Source organism: Pygoscelis adeliae, unplaced genomic scaffold (genome assembly GCF_000699105.1).
Source record: "Pygoscelis adeliae isolate BGI_AS28 unplaced genomic scaffold, ASM69910v1 Scaffold96, whole genome shotgun sequence".
In the NCBI taxonomy this organism is placed as follows: domain Eukaryota; kingdom Metazoa; phylum Chordata; class Aves; order Sphenisciformes; family Spheniscidae; genus Pygoscelis; species Pygoscelis adeliae.
The window spans coordinates 297,595-310,374 of record NW_008824935.1 but is presented as its reverse complement, the minus strand read 5'-3'; the positions used below and the strand labels follow the sequence as shown (position 1 = coordinate 310,374).

The 12,780-nt window shown below is 40.2% G+C and overlaps 1 protein-coding gene across 1 annotated transcript in view; it reads left to right on the top strand.

The window, feature by feature from the left end:
* HAAO (3-hydroxyanthranilate 3,4-dioxygenase) overlaps nt 1-7,959 on the top strand; it is a 33,728-nt gene extending 25,769 nt beyond the window's left edge. Inside the window, exons 7-10 of the mRNA XM_009325319.1 lie at nt 2,680-2,825; nt 3,979-4,047; nt 5,218-5,300; nt 7,839-7,959. Coding sequence (XP_009323594.1) covers nt 2,680-2,825; nt 3,979-4,047; nt 5,218-5,300; nt 7,839-7,917 — 377 coding nt within the window. The 3' untranslated portion in view covers nt 7,918-7,959. The remainder of the gene's footprint in view (nt 1-2,679; nt 2,826-3,978; nt 4,048-5,217; nt 5,301-7,838) is intronic.
* Nucleotides 7,960-12,780: the final 4,821 nt, after the last annotated feature.

The following is a 12,780-nucleotide window of genomic DNA, read 5'->3' as shown; positions in this document are numbered from 1 at the left end:
GTCAAGTAGGCTATTAATAATGTCAGACATATGTCATGTACTTCATCATCACAGTGCTCTCTTACTTGTTCTGCAGTAACAGGTAATCAAATGATCGTGCTGGACCTCACTAAAGGTTCATTTTGTGCAGACTCAGTTTTCAAAGGCCGTTATGCTACCATGACAGCTGGAGTCAGAGATCACTAGAAAGAGGAAAACTAGCAAAATTACATGTATGGGGAATAAGTGACAGAAGTTAAGCTACAAACTTAGAAGTTTATAGTTACTTTTCGTTGTTAGATGTGTGTTGCTTCTTGGTCAGAACACAAACAAGTACTTTGGCTTTTTTGTACCCCAAATTCCTTGCAGCTCATGGGGAGCATTCATAGTTCTGCTTGCCTAAAACATCACAGTACCCACCCTAGAGACTCAGCTTTTTGCTATCCATTCTCCAAGCATACGAAGTCTGAACTTACTTGTTAGCTTGATGCTGGAATTCTTAACCTGTGGAGAAGATGTATCCCCTTGAGCTGAGCGGGATACCCATGGCTTCTCAGTAAGCGTCTCTTACCCTACCGGGTGCTATCTACTGGTTTTTGTGGGGTTTTTTGGTTGGTTGGTTGGTTGGTTGGTTTGTTGTTTGTTTTTTAAAAAACTATCTCAACTAGGACATGCATTTTAGTAGAAAGTCCTATCAATGGGTAACTTTCTTGTATTCCAAAAGGCTTTTCTAAATTCAAGAGTGACCTGCTTTGTTCTGATAACAGAAAAAATCTCTATCATCTTCATATTACTTTAGAAGGTAAAGATTGCTACTATTAATGAAACAAAGTATTTAAAAATGTATTGGAATACTAATTGCACTGAGTACCTTCTGATAAAATGTCTGTCTTCTCCTCTGCTGTGTGTGAATGAATATATATCATAATATTTTAGACCTTTATTTTGTATCTTGCCCTAGTCAAAAAACAACTTTCCAATGCAGCTATAGTTGAGCGCATCCATAATTTAAGGACAAAGCTTATAAGTATTCCTAATGACCTCCAAAGCAAGTTTGGTGAACCCATGAAAATTAAGAAAAAAGAAAAATCATACATATTGCAGTGTGAAAACAAATCACCAATGACCTTAACACTACTTTTTTGTGTTATCAAATAATAAAATATAGAACGTTCAGACTAGGTCTTGTTAATGTTTCCAGGCCCAGATTAGAATAAATCTAATGTAAAGATTTTCTTTTTCCTTCTGGTGCTTCTTAATTTCTCTGGAGGAGTTTGCTTTTCGGCAAAAGCATGTTAAGTATTTGAGTTAAATAATGTAAAAGTAGGATGCTTTTTTTAAAAAAAAGCTTGAAGGCAAAAAGCTTTCAAACAAAAAATTCCTTCTTTTGCTGCAGATTTCTTCAGATTGCTTTCAGTATTTCCTGAAAGAGGCATTGCTGAGACAAATCCTTTGCAGAAACACGTTGACTTCTTCCATTTAATTTAATATAATGCAGAAGAAATTTGAATGGCAAAACCTGTTTCTAAAATAAAAGGGGTAGCATCCCATCCAGATTGTCTGGAGATGGATGTAGATACTTGGTGCTTATTATGATCCGTTAAACAGCAGTAGCTTATTCTGTACACTGCTGTCCCTTGGATGCACTGACCTTCTCACATATTGTTCAAAGACTGCATACAAAATGGCCTTCCATGAAAAACTGAAATGATACATTCAAAACACTGCAGAGCAGTGAGATACAGCTTTAGAAAAGAACCAGAAAAACATTGCATAATGAATACACTAATGCTTTAAAAAGACCTACTCTATTACTAGTACTGAGACTTAAGATTTGGCTGTGAGTTTATTACCTCAATGCGTTTGCAAGACAGCCATCTAGTGAGTTTTTCCTGCATCTAGTTGGCATTATTACTTGAAATTACTCTATGGGTGTTCCCCCGTGGCATCTCAGAATGAACTACTTAGGATCACCAAGGTGATTGCGCTGTCTCTGCACTTCACTGTGAGCTGGTAAATAACTAAAGCTGATTTCATATACTAACAGCACACAGCACAAATCTTGAATTTCACCAGCTACACTGAAACTGCATTCAGTCCTCCAGCTATTTTAAATCAAATCAGTTACGAAGGAGAATTACTGGAAATTAAATCCAGCTACAACTCCAGGAGCACCACAAAAAGGCATTTTATTAAATTTAGGGTTGTGATAACCGGTTTGCTCCACTGTGGTCAGTGTATTTAAAAACACATAGGGGAGAAGAAACATAAAAGCCAGTATTAACTAGGTGAAAGATGTAAAGTAAGCTGGTTCGATGGGCCTAATTGCACTTATATGGGGATATGTAAGGGATGACTCATCAAAGGCTCAGGGATGATACATCGGATTTTATCAAGCTGGTCTGAAAGAGAATGAAGAATATACTAGCAAGAACTAGGTAGTCCATTGCATACTGTTTGAATGCATTTTTAACAAGCATGGATGCACAACAGTTCTGACAACAGCTTCAAAGAATATATGTATGCGTCTTACAACCTCAAGTAAGAAGTCCTGATAATGACCATAGCACTGTTTGCTGTTACAATTGACTTTTGTCTAGATAATAGTAAATTGAACCCTTCCAGCTGCAAACAACAGTAAAATGTTTGCAAAGATCAAGGGAAGCAAGCATCACTGATAGCCCTCTGCCTTGCTTACAGATGAACTCCTGAAAGAAACACCTTTCCCACTGAATTCCACTTCTGTTATGGAGCCGTTTTACTTCCAAGGCTGGTTAAACGTTCATCGTGGCGAAATAAAACAGAAGAAATCCTTGAGTATGTTTGGAGATAACTTTGAAACAGAGGTAGGGAGGTCTAATTTTTCTGAAAGAGAGGAATATTTTTAAGGCTACAGATAATAAGTGCCTGCTGTTCGGACTGAGTGAATCCAGGCCTGGGAACAATATGTAGTCAGCAGAGAAAGTTACGCACCCCTACAGAACAACTCAGTCTTAGCCTGCCCTGCCCTTCGGCAATGCCTGTCTTCATCCATTGATTTGACTAGCTTAGGGCAGGGGCTTCCTAGCTCAGATACTTCCTTTCACAGGATCAACCTGAACCTTACTTCCATTCATTTCCTTTGGGATTAAAACAGCTCGCTCTCTCCACCCCCCCGCCCCCCCATATTTCCCAAATCGGAAACACCAGTGTGATGCAAATGCTACTGCCAAGTGTGTTTGGCTTTCCTATATATTTGAACAGCGTTCTTGGTGCCAAGTCTAATCTGGGTGTGTAAATACACTTTTCTCCTTCCCCCTCAATCTCCATAAAGTGGAAACAAGGAAAACTGGACAGCACCAGAGAGCCTGGGCTGTGCTAAAGCATTGCACTTCTCAGTTTAGTCAAACACAGTCTAGCTTGGGTGTAAATGAAGCTGTCACCATTTGATATCTGCGCTGTTATGCACGATAGTTTACAAAACCTATTCTTTCCCTGGGTTACTTGGAGTCACACTCTGAAGAATCCAATACATTTTACAGCAAAGTGATAGAGAGTGTGGGACTCTCAGGAAGAACACAGAAAGGGCAGATAATAAGAAAAACACGGTCCGGTCTGCAGCTTTTTTAATATTAATGGAAGAATCTTTTCTACTTCAACAGGCTCTTGACAGGGCCCAGAGTTCATGAGGAGGAAGTGCCTGTTCCAAGAACAGAAGCAGGAAGGATATAGATGCAAAGCTGAGAGTGGGAGGAGGCAGAAGGAATAGATAAGTGAGGATGCAGAGGAGCATAAGGAGTGGCAGGTGTGATCAGTTCCCTTTTTATCAGTAGGAATCAATATGAGAATACCAAACGTAATGTGAATTTTAATGTCTGTAAAAATAACGTCATCTTCTATGAACATTTTTCTGTAAAAATAGAATGTTTTAAATGCTGTAGGAAGATGAATAAGTACACTTTGGTCACTGGGATGAAGCAGTTACTTTTCTTCCCTGTTTCTTTTTTTTTTTTTTTAAAGGTTATAGCTTATGGATCAGGAACAACTGAGAAAAGTAAAAAGAATTCAGATATCTGGATGTGGCAGCTGGTACGTGACAATTCACACTTGTTAACCAATGAGTTCATGTTTCAGTTCAGAGCAGACTGAACAGTAGCAAAGCCTTCTAGCAACAGAAATTAAAATGATTAGCTTCCTTCTCATAGAAAAGATCATCAACAGGCACCACCCTTCAGCTTTAAACTATGATGAAAAATAACTGTAAACTACTGCCACCCTAAAACTAGCCTTATCTTGTATGTTGAGGACAGAGATACTGGCATCCTTTGTCAGGTCTTGGTGGGGATTTTAATATACCCTACCTAGGCTATAGCCTGTAAATACATCAGAATGCCTCTGAGTGATAAAAAAGCGTCACCTATTACTTCTGCCTTGAAGCATTTGTCCTCATACTGAAGTCAAACTGGAATCGGGTAACCTAAGCTAATATAAATCTAACTGAGAACTTTTCTATACCAAAGGACAGCGGTAGGTGATCCAGATGCCCTCCATTCAACTGGCTTCTGGGAAACTCTTGCAGCCCAAGGGAAAACGCAGAGAAAAGCTAGTTTTCATTTACACAAGTCACCTAGCTTGGGAGGCAGATATTTCTACCAGTTTCTGTTCTGTTGAAATTCACAGGGACTATCAAATACTAATTAAAGACATAATAATCTTGAAAGACATTTGTTTACACTGCAGCTTACAACAACCTATGCAATCAAGCCCTTGCTTACTGGCAAGAACCTGGCTCCTCTGCCTGACATGATAATGACGAGTCCGTTCCAGTGTGGATGGACTCCTATTAGCGATTTCTGTCAGCTCCCTGCTGACTTGTGAACCGCTTTTCAAGACTTAAAAAGATAAATCAGAAAAGTAGAAGAGGAGCTTGAAGTACTGCAGGAGGTTATCTCCCTAATTTCCAGAGCTGTACCAACTTGGAGGCTGCTAGGTTAGATTGGTAGCAGTGTACCCCCAAGAGTCAGGCAATGGGTTGCTGCTTTATGATGGGGAACAATGAACCATGAAGCATGTTTTTATTGATGCTAATAGTGTTAGACAGGGAAGATCAGCTGAATATGTAACTAGGTCTTATGAAACAGAGCAGGTTTGAAGTGCTCTTTCAGTGGGAAAGATTTCCATACTTACCTGCAACATTTTCTTTCTGCTAGTGATAGGATGTGGAAAATTAAAAGCTGGTTATCTGTTCTTTCCCTTCAGGAGGGCACATCTACTGTTACCATGGATGGTAAAACCCTGACCCTATCTGCTGGTGACAGCCTGCTTCTCCGTGCCCAGTCTATGTGAGTAGAGATGAACAGTGGTTCAATGCATGATTTCCCAGCTTCCGACAACATAAATTCTGTGTATTTGGTCCACACCAGGCTGGGCATCAGCTGGTGCAGAAACACAGCATCTGTGAATGCAGGATTTACAGTAGCCTCCGTTATTCCTCAGGGCAGAAGTGTCTTCAGGAGGAAACAAAGCCAGACATTCATTCTAGTTCACCTCTTATGATTAAAGGTGGGGAAAACAAAAAAGATAAGTACTACCGAGAAAAAGCAGCATGCAAAAGACCATGCATAAAACTAGGCGGCACGAATACCCCAATCGGCAATCACAGCAGATACTCCAAGCTTCAGACCAGGCTTAATCAACATCAATGCAGCAGATTTGGGGTTCAGACTAAGAACACGGCTCTCTTCCTGGAGTAGGATGCATATGGCTGTTTCGTAATCATGACCCATGTGATATATATAAAGGAAAAAACAGTGAAAATAGTTTCCAGAGAGAATGGAAAGGGAAAGTACTTGCCAACTCTTGTGAAGAGTGCTATAAGCTGATAAAGTGCCCACCATGAAGATGATGAAGGATGATGTATACTCATGGGTAATGCAATGCAGCAAATTATAGGCAGATGATAAAAATGGCCTTCTTTCCTACAGGAAAAATCTAATAAGTAGCAGTGCTGACATTTGCACCTTTTGTACAGCACTGAAAACATTTGCTGAAAGAGCTGAAACCATCCAGCTGTGCACAGAACTGTTCTCTGCACCTGTGATGCCAACACAAAGCCACCTCCTCCCTTCACCATTACTTCCACCACTTCTGTGAAATCACTTGTCTTAAATTAATTCCCAGTCCTGCAGTCCAATCAATGAGCGTGTTTTCAAAATCATGGCATGATGCACGTGCAGAGATCTGCCAGCACAGTTCATATTGGATTAAGACATTTATCAGATATGTACAGCAGGCACCTTTTATTATATGCGTCACTGTTGCACACTGCTTGATCTCTGGCCATCTATTTGGTGGATAAGGGAAGAGCAACTGACGTCATCTACCTGGACTTGTGGAAAGCATATGACACAGTCCGCAGGACGTCCTTGTCTCTAAATTGGAGAGACATGGATTTGACGGATGGACCACTCAGTGGATAAGGAATTGGCTGGATGGTCACACTCAAAGACTTGCGGTCAATGGCTCAATGTTCAAGTGAAGACCAGTGACGAGTGGTGTTCCTCAGGGGTCAATATTGGGACTAGCACTGTTTAACATCTTTGTCGGCGACATGTACAGTGGGAGCGAGTGCACCCTCAGCAAGTTTGCTGACAACACCAAGCTGAGTGGTGCGGTCGACATGCTGGAGGGAAGGGATGCCATCCAGAGGGACCTGGACAGGCTTGAGAGGTGGGCCCATGCGAACCTCATGAAGTTCAACAAGGCCAAGTGCAAGGTCCTGCACATGAGTCAGGGCAATCCCAAACACAAATGGATGAAAAACTGAATATGAGCCAGCAATGTGCGCTTGCAGCCCAGAAAGCCGATCGCATCCTGAGCTACATCAAAAGAAGTGTGGCCAGCAGGTCAAGGGAGGTGATCCTCCCCCTCTACTCTCCTATCATGAGACCCCACCTGGAGTACTGTGTTCAGCTCTGGAGTCCTCAGTACAGGAAAGACGTGGACCTGCTTGAGGGTGTCCAGAGGAGGGCCACGAAGATGATCAGGGGGCTGGAGCACCTCCCCTGTGAGGACAGGCTGAGAAAATTGGGGTTGTTTAGCTTGGAGAAGAGAAGGCTCTGGGGAGACCTTATAGTAGCCTTCCAGTACTTAGAGGGGGCCTACAGGGAAGATGGGGAGGGGGTCTTTATCAGGGAGTGTAGTGATAGGACGAGGGGTAACGGTTTTAAACTGAAAGAGGGTAGATTTAGATTAGATATTAGGAAGAAATTCTTTACTGTGAGGGTGGTGAGACACTGGAACAGGTTGCCCAGAGAAGTCGTAGATGTCCCCTCCCTGGAAGTGTTCATGGCCTGGTTGGATAAGGCTTTGAGCAATCTGATCTAATGGCAGGAGTCCCTGCCCATGGCAGGGGGATTGGAACTAGATGATCTTTAAGGTCCCTTCCAACCCAAACCATTCTGTGATTCTATGATCTCTGCAACTGGCACAGAAACAGCTAATACAAAAGTGATGACGACAAGAAAAATACTATTGAATTCGTAGATACTTATTTCATTAAAATAATATCTGTACTGAGGTGATTCTATTCCAATCCTTACGTCACTGAGATCAGAATAGATGGCTTCCCCCTTGGTTCATCCATAAGTAAATATGCATTCTTCCCCACCATGTCACGATGTTTGGCTTATATTAGTGATGGTGAAGAGTAATTCCTGAAATATCACAAGATATACCAATATAGAAAGAGAACAAGTGTAATCAGAACAGAACCTGTTTGTTTTCCCCTACATTTCAGTAGCATCAATGTTTTAGTTCTTGGTTCGAGTGTGTGGTTCCCCCCAATACACGTTGGATCATCTCTCTCTCTATTTTTCCAGGTACTGCTGGAAGAGAGCAGAAGAATGTATTGCTCTCTGCATTGCTCAGGATCCGAAACGCAAGCAGCCTTATACCTAGCTCCTGTGCCAGTTGACTTTGATGATAACTAAGTTTTAACCTACTTGTCTTATCTTAATGATCTTTTAGTTGGCATGCCTGGAAATTTGAATAGTCTAACACAATAATTACACTGAATTAAGTGGAGTCAAGTGCTTTGCCCAATTAAAACTTTTTTCCCCAAGTCATTAAAGTTTCAGGAAAATCTACGATCAGTATTTTTTTAAAAAAAACAAACAGAACAATAGTTCTTATCTGAAAGGAAGTGAAAACAGATCCAAGTAGCAGGATTTCTTATATAATAATATACATGATACTATCTAGAATAAGATAAAGTCTTTTCAAATGCAAGTCTCTGCCGCAAGATGTAGAAAAGGAGATAGGACAGATACTGTTACGCCTACTTAGGTAACAGTCTTCATTTCTTTATCTCAGTTTTGTCATTTGTAATAAATTGGGTATAACGTTAGTTACCCAGCCCACAGTAAGGGAGCTTTAATCAGCAGTAGCTCACAGATCTTCCGAGATATTTGGCTAAAATGCCCTTTAAAAAACAAAACAAACCATCTGCAGCACTGCTCGAGGATCTCAGTGCTTTGTGAAAGAGAGGAAGGTGCATTAGTAAAGGGAGAAGCAGGACCTGCAACAACATCAAGCGTTACTTAGATCACCACTGTACTTGCTTTAGGTAACTTATTTTCAGTTTACCAAATCCACAATGCAGTATCAATCCCAGTTATCAGTAACATGGTACACATACCGTACTGGATGCTGTCTATGCACTGCACTGTCAAGAACATAGCACAGCAATACGACATAGCAATAGAACATCCAGGTCATGGATGTTCCTGTGCAGCAGAAATCTCAAGTCAAAGTAGCCTAAGAAGTGTGTTAGGGGACAAGGGAGCAGAAAAATTATTATAATAAGTTTCTACTAAATGCTGCTTCTTTTTGAACAATGAGGTTTCTTACAGAAATAACAAATGTCAAATTATCTTTTCCTGCTTTTATTGCAGGAACTCTCCAGAGGGGGTTTTTTTGTTTGTTTTGGTCTTTTTGATTGGGTGTTTTTTGTGGGTTTTGTTCTTTTTTTTAAACACATAGTCCTTCACATTATTAACATCAGAAAACAGGTTGCTTAAATGTTTGCTATTATGTGTCTGAGAAAGCAAAAAGTTACCGTTTCTTGATTTTTTTGTAATTCTAATTAAGTTCAGAAATATTTCTTTAATATATCTATCACCTACAAAGCTCATTAAACTGAGATGTCATATGTGTTTTATTCAAGTGTTTATTCTTCTGATGAGAAAGACTCAGATGGCTTGGCTTTAATCTCTAACGTATTTAAATTCACTAGCTTTTCTAGTAAAGCATGCAGCAGAACTTTGCTACGTTCTCCTAGTAACAGGGGACACAATTTGAGAAATTGAGCCCCGTCCTTAAGGCTATTGTGGGTGTGGGTTATCACACATGAAAAGGAGGTATAACACTCCCTTTGAACAAGCGAGTCATTTATCTGATTATCACTGGTATTGGTTTGTCTGTGTGTCTGCAGAATTGCCTACTCCCTGAGTGAACATCTATGGCTGAGGGATCTAGGATACCAAAGTGTTACATTTTCAGTCCACCGGTTTGGGGGTAAGCACTGCAGTGCTACTTATGGATTTACTTCACATCACAGAAATGTTTCTATATTTCACACTGAACGATAAGTGGATAAAGCATAGCAACACATAGAACAGCATCCAGAATAATCAACAGCTCTTCATCCATCCAGAGGTACTGTGAGCTACAGAAATTTCAGAATAAAAATTAAGGCACCTCTGGATTAGATACCTCCTAGCTTTAGAGACATAAGGATTTAAAATAAAGTCTCCACTCAAACTGTATTTGTGATGGGGTCCTATTATGACAACTTGTGATTGAACACCTGAATTCTACCAAAGTCCTGTGCTAGGTGCCTCAAATCAGAGCAAGAACCAGACCAGGAGCATTAAGCCAGAGCTCAGTCACCTGCGGTTCTGCCACTGCCCATGCTCAGAAACCAGGGCTGAGTAGGTCGTCAGTTAACTTCTTTTGAGGAGCTGCTGTCATCTAAAAATTAGGTAAGAGGTGTCCAGTCCCATAAGTATGCCTAAGAGTCAGGATCAAACCAGTGTGAGAAGATTTCTAAAAAGGCCTAGATACCAAGTACTGGGAGAAGAGAATGTCATGTTCTAGTGTCTCTTTTGAGAATTGTTTCAGTTGTTCTGTTCCTCCTTGCCCCGCCCCACAATTCAATAGTTATTTGGTAACCAGAGCACAAATGAGAGCACAGAGAGAACTTGTCGTTTACTCCTTCCAAGGTGCTTAACCACTGTGATTTAGAAACCTGCAACTTCTCTTTTTCCAAATCTTCAAATAGTTCCAGAGGGCTCCCGATCGGTCAGCGAATCTTTTTCAGGTGCTTTATTCTTCCTCCATATTATATATATTGTAAACTGTCCCAACAATGGTACTTCTATAGTTAAATGCACCCACACTCCTCTGCCTATGAGGAAGTTGCCCAGATGCAAGTTTGGTTCCTGGAGTCCTTTTAGCTGTTAGGCACTGTTTCTGCGTACGTGTGGTCAGCTCAGTAGATACTTTGGCACCAGAGTTGTTGGGACCACAGTCTGGGGACTCCAAAGCTGATCTTGCCTCATAAAGAAGGATTTCAGGCTCAGGTCAGTGGCAAAGGCTTAGTTAGGCGTGTTGTCTGCAAAGGGCCCTAATGCACCCCTGTTGACATGCATGTCCATGACAACACACCAGCACAAAACCATGTCCTATGCATATACGTGACTTTTTCTTTACAGCTCTTTCTATACAAGGTGCACCTGCACCCTGATTTGGGCAGCCATTTTCCATCTGAATCGTACAGCTATTGTGTCACCTCATATTTAATACGCTTATTACATTTTGGCAGGATTGTGCTAACCTCATTATTACAGTCTTGCATAGACAGTCCATCTGTTGCTCACTGTTTCTCCAAGACTCAAAAGCAAAGCCTTTATACATATATATATTCTGAGCAGCATTACAATAAAGCCTACACAGACCAGAAGCCATACCTGCACCATGCTTCATAAATGAATTATTACCTTAAACACATGCAGGATTGTCTGGAACCACAAGCTGGGTTTGACTTGAAAGCTTAGAAAGGAGTTTGGGTCTACCTACAGGCATCCACAGAGAGTTATTCCAAGCCTGAATCTCACCTATCCTGGAAGTCAGCAGGAGCTTTCCCCTTCACTTCAAATGGGAAAGGGTGATGTGGCCCAGTCCTGCCAGTTGTTGAGCAAAGTATCAAGAGAGGCTGTGGTTGTCCAGTGCCTTTAAAATGTTTAATCCCAATGAGAAAACTGGTAAGTTTTGTGAAGAGAAAGATAAAATGCTCCTTTTTAGCTATTGATATATTTTTATTTCTATTATTATAGCATTTAAATAGTATAATGAGTGATATAAGCATTATTATAATACTTCAAATTGAGCAAGTAACTTACATCTTACAATCAGTCTTTCAGTCCTTGTAAATTAGCAATATAGATCAAAAATATTTAAAGTAATTAGTGTCTCCTATTGCCGCTAGGCTAGACAGGTCTGACCTGATGGGGTGCTTATGGTCTTATTTTGAGCTATGCTGACTTACATGAATTATGGAAATAAGTTGTTAGTGTCTCACTATATTTCTCCTTATTAAGTATTGAAATATGAGATAATAACAAAAGTATGTTGACTAGCAAGGTTACGTTATACATCAGCACCAGTTCAAAACTAGTATTGCTTGAAGTAATCATAATACTTAAAAAAAGAAATAATCCTGGTACAGTAAATAAAGCTTAAGTCTTCACCAGCTGTTTCTACAATATTGAAATAAGACCTATAAAAAGCAACTTTATGCAAAACATGTATGTTTGTGGTTCTGAGAGAACTATAACAGGAAAACAATGACCCTCACAGGTCACGTAGTAAAGCTATCACAGATCAGCAACAGAGCTCAACGTTGTCCAATTTTTTTTTTTAAATAACACAGAACAGTTAAGGCAAGATAATGATCTAACGCTAACTATATTTCATCTTGCAATGCATAAATTGACAGCTTGTAAAAGTCAAGAGAGGAACTCTTCTTCCTCCATGCTTGCTTTATTTTTAGATCTTGCTTGTTCCTTTGAAGTAACAAACCCTACCAGAGGCAGAAAACTAGACTAGGTGGATCAGTAAACTAGTAAAATCAGGTGTGTTGTAGTAAACTCTCTCCTCAAGCTCACACAGCATTTACTCACACCTGTAAAACAATCTTACCTTGTTACGTGAAGATAATAACTGCTCTCATTCTGTTGTTAAAAACATTCATTGTACTCTGATTTCAGCTCTCCAGCCACATTTATTTTATAGAACAGATGCACAGAAAGCAACCCTCCCACCATCATTGCATATAAGTAAAGGAAGAAAAATTACTTAAGCTATTTAACAAATTCCTACAAAAAACAGCTTGTGTTCATAATGCAGACATTTCAGGGCTTTGGGGTTTATTTTTATTTTATTTTCAGTTAATAATCCAGAGTGCATTGAATGAACACTTCAGGTTAATGAAGGTCATCACCTCCTGGTCTGTTTCTGATCGAATACACAAGTACTTGTAGAGCTACTCTTCAACATCAAAGTATGCAGAACAATAGCTGGTTGGACCCAAAGTAAAACTGTTGATTTTAAAGTAATAATGAAGAAGACAAAGTTAATATCTGCCCTGCAGCTCAGAGTAAATACCTGACCTACAGGTCCTAGCACTATCTGGTACAGAAAGATCTTATGCTGGATCCAGTCAGCGCTATTTTCAGCGATTGTCCAGAAAGTGTGGAAGTG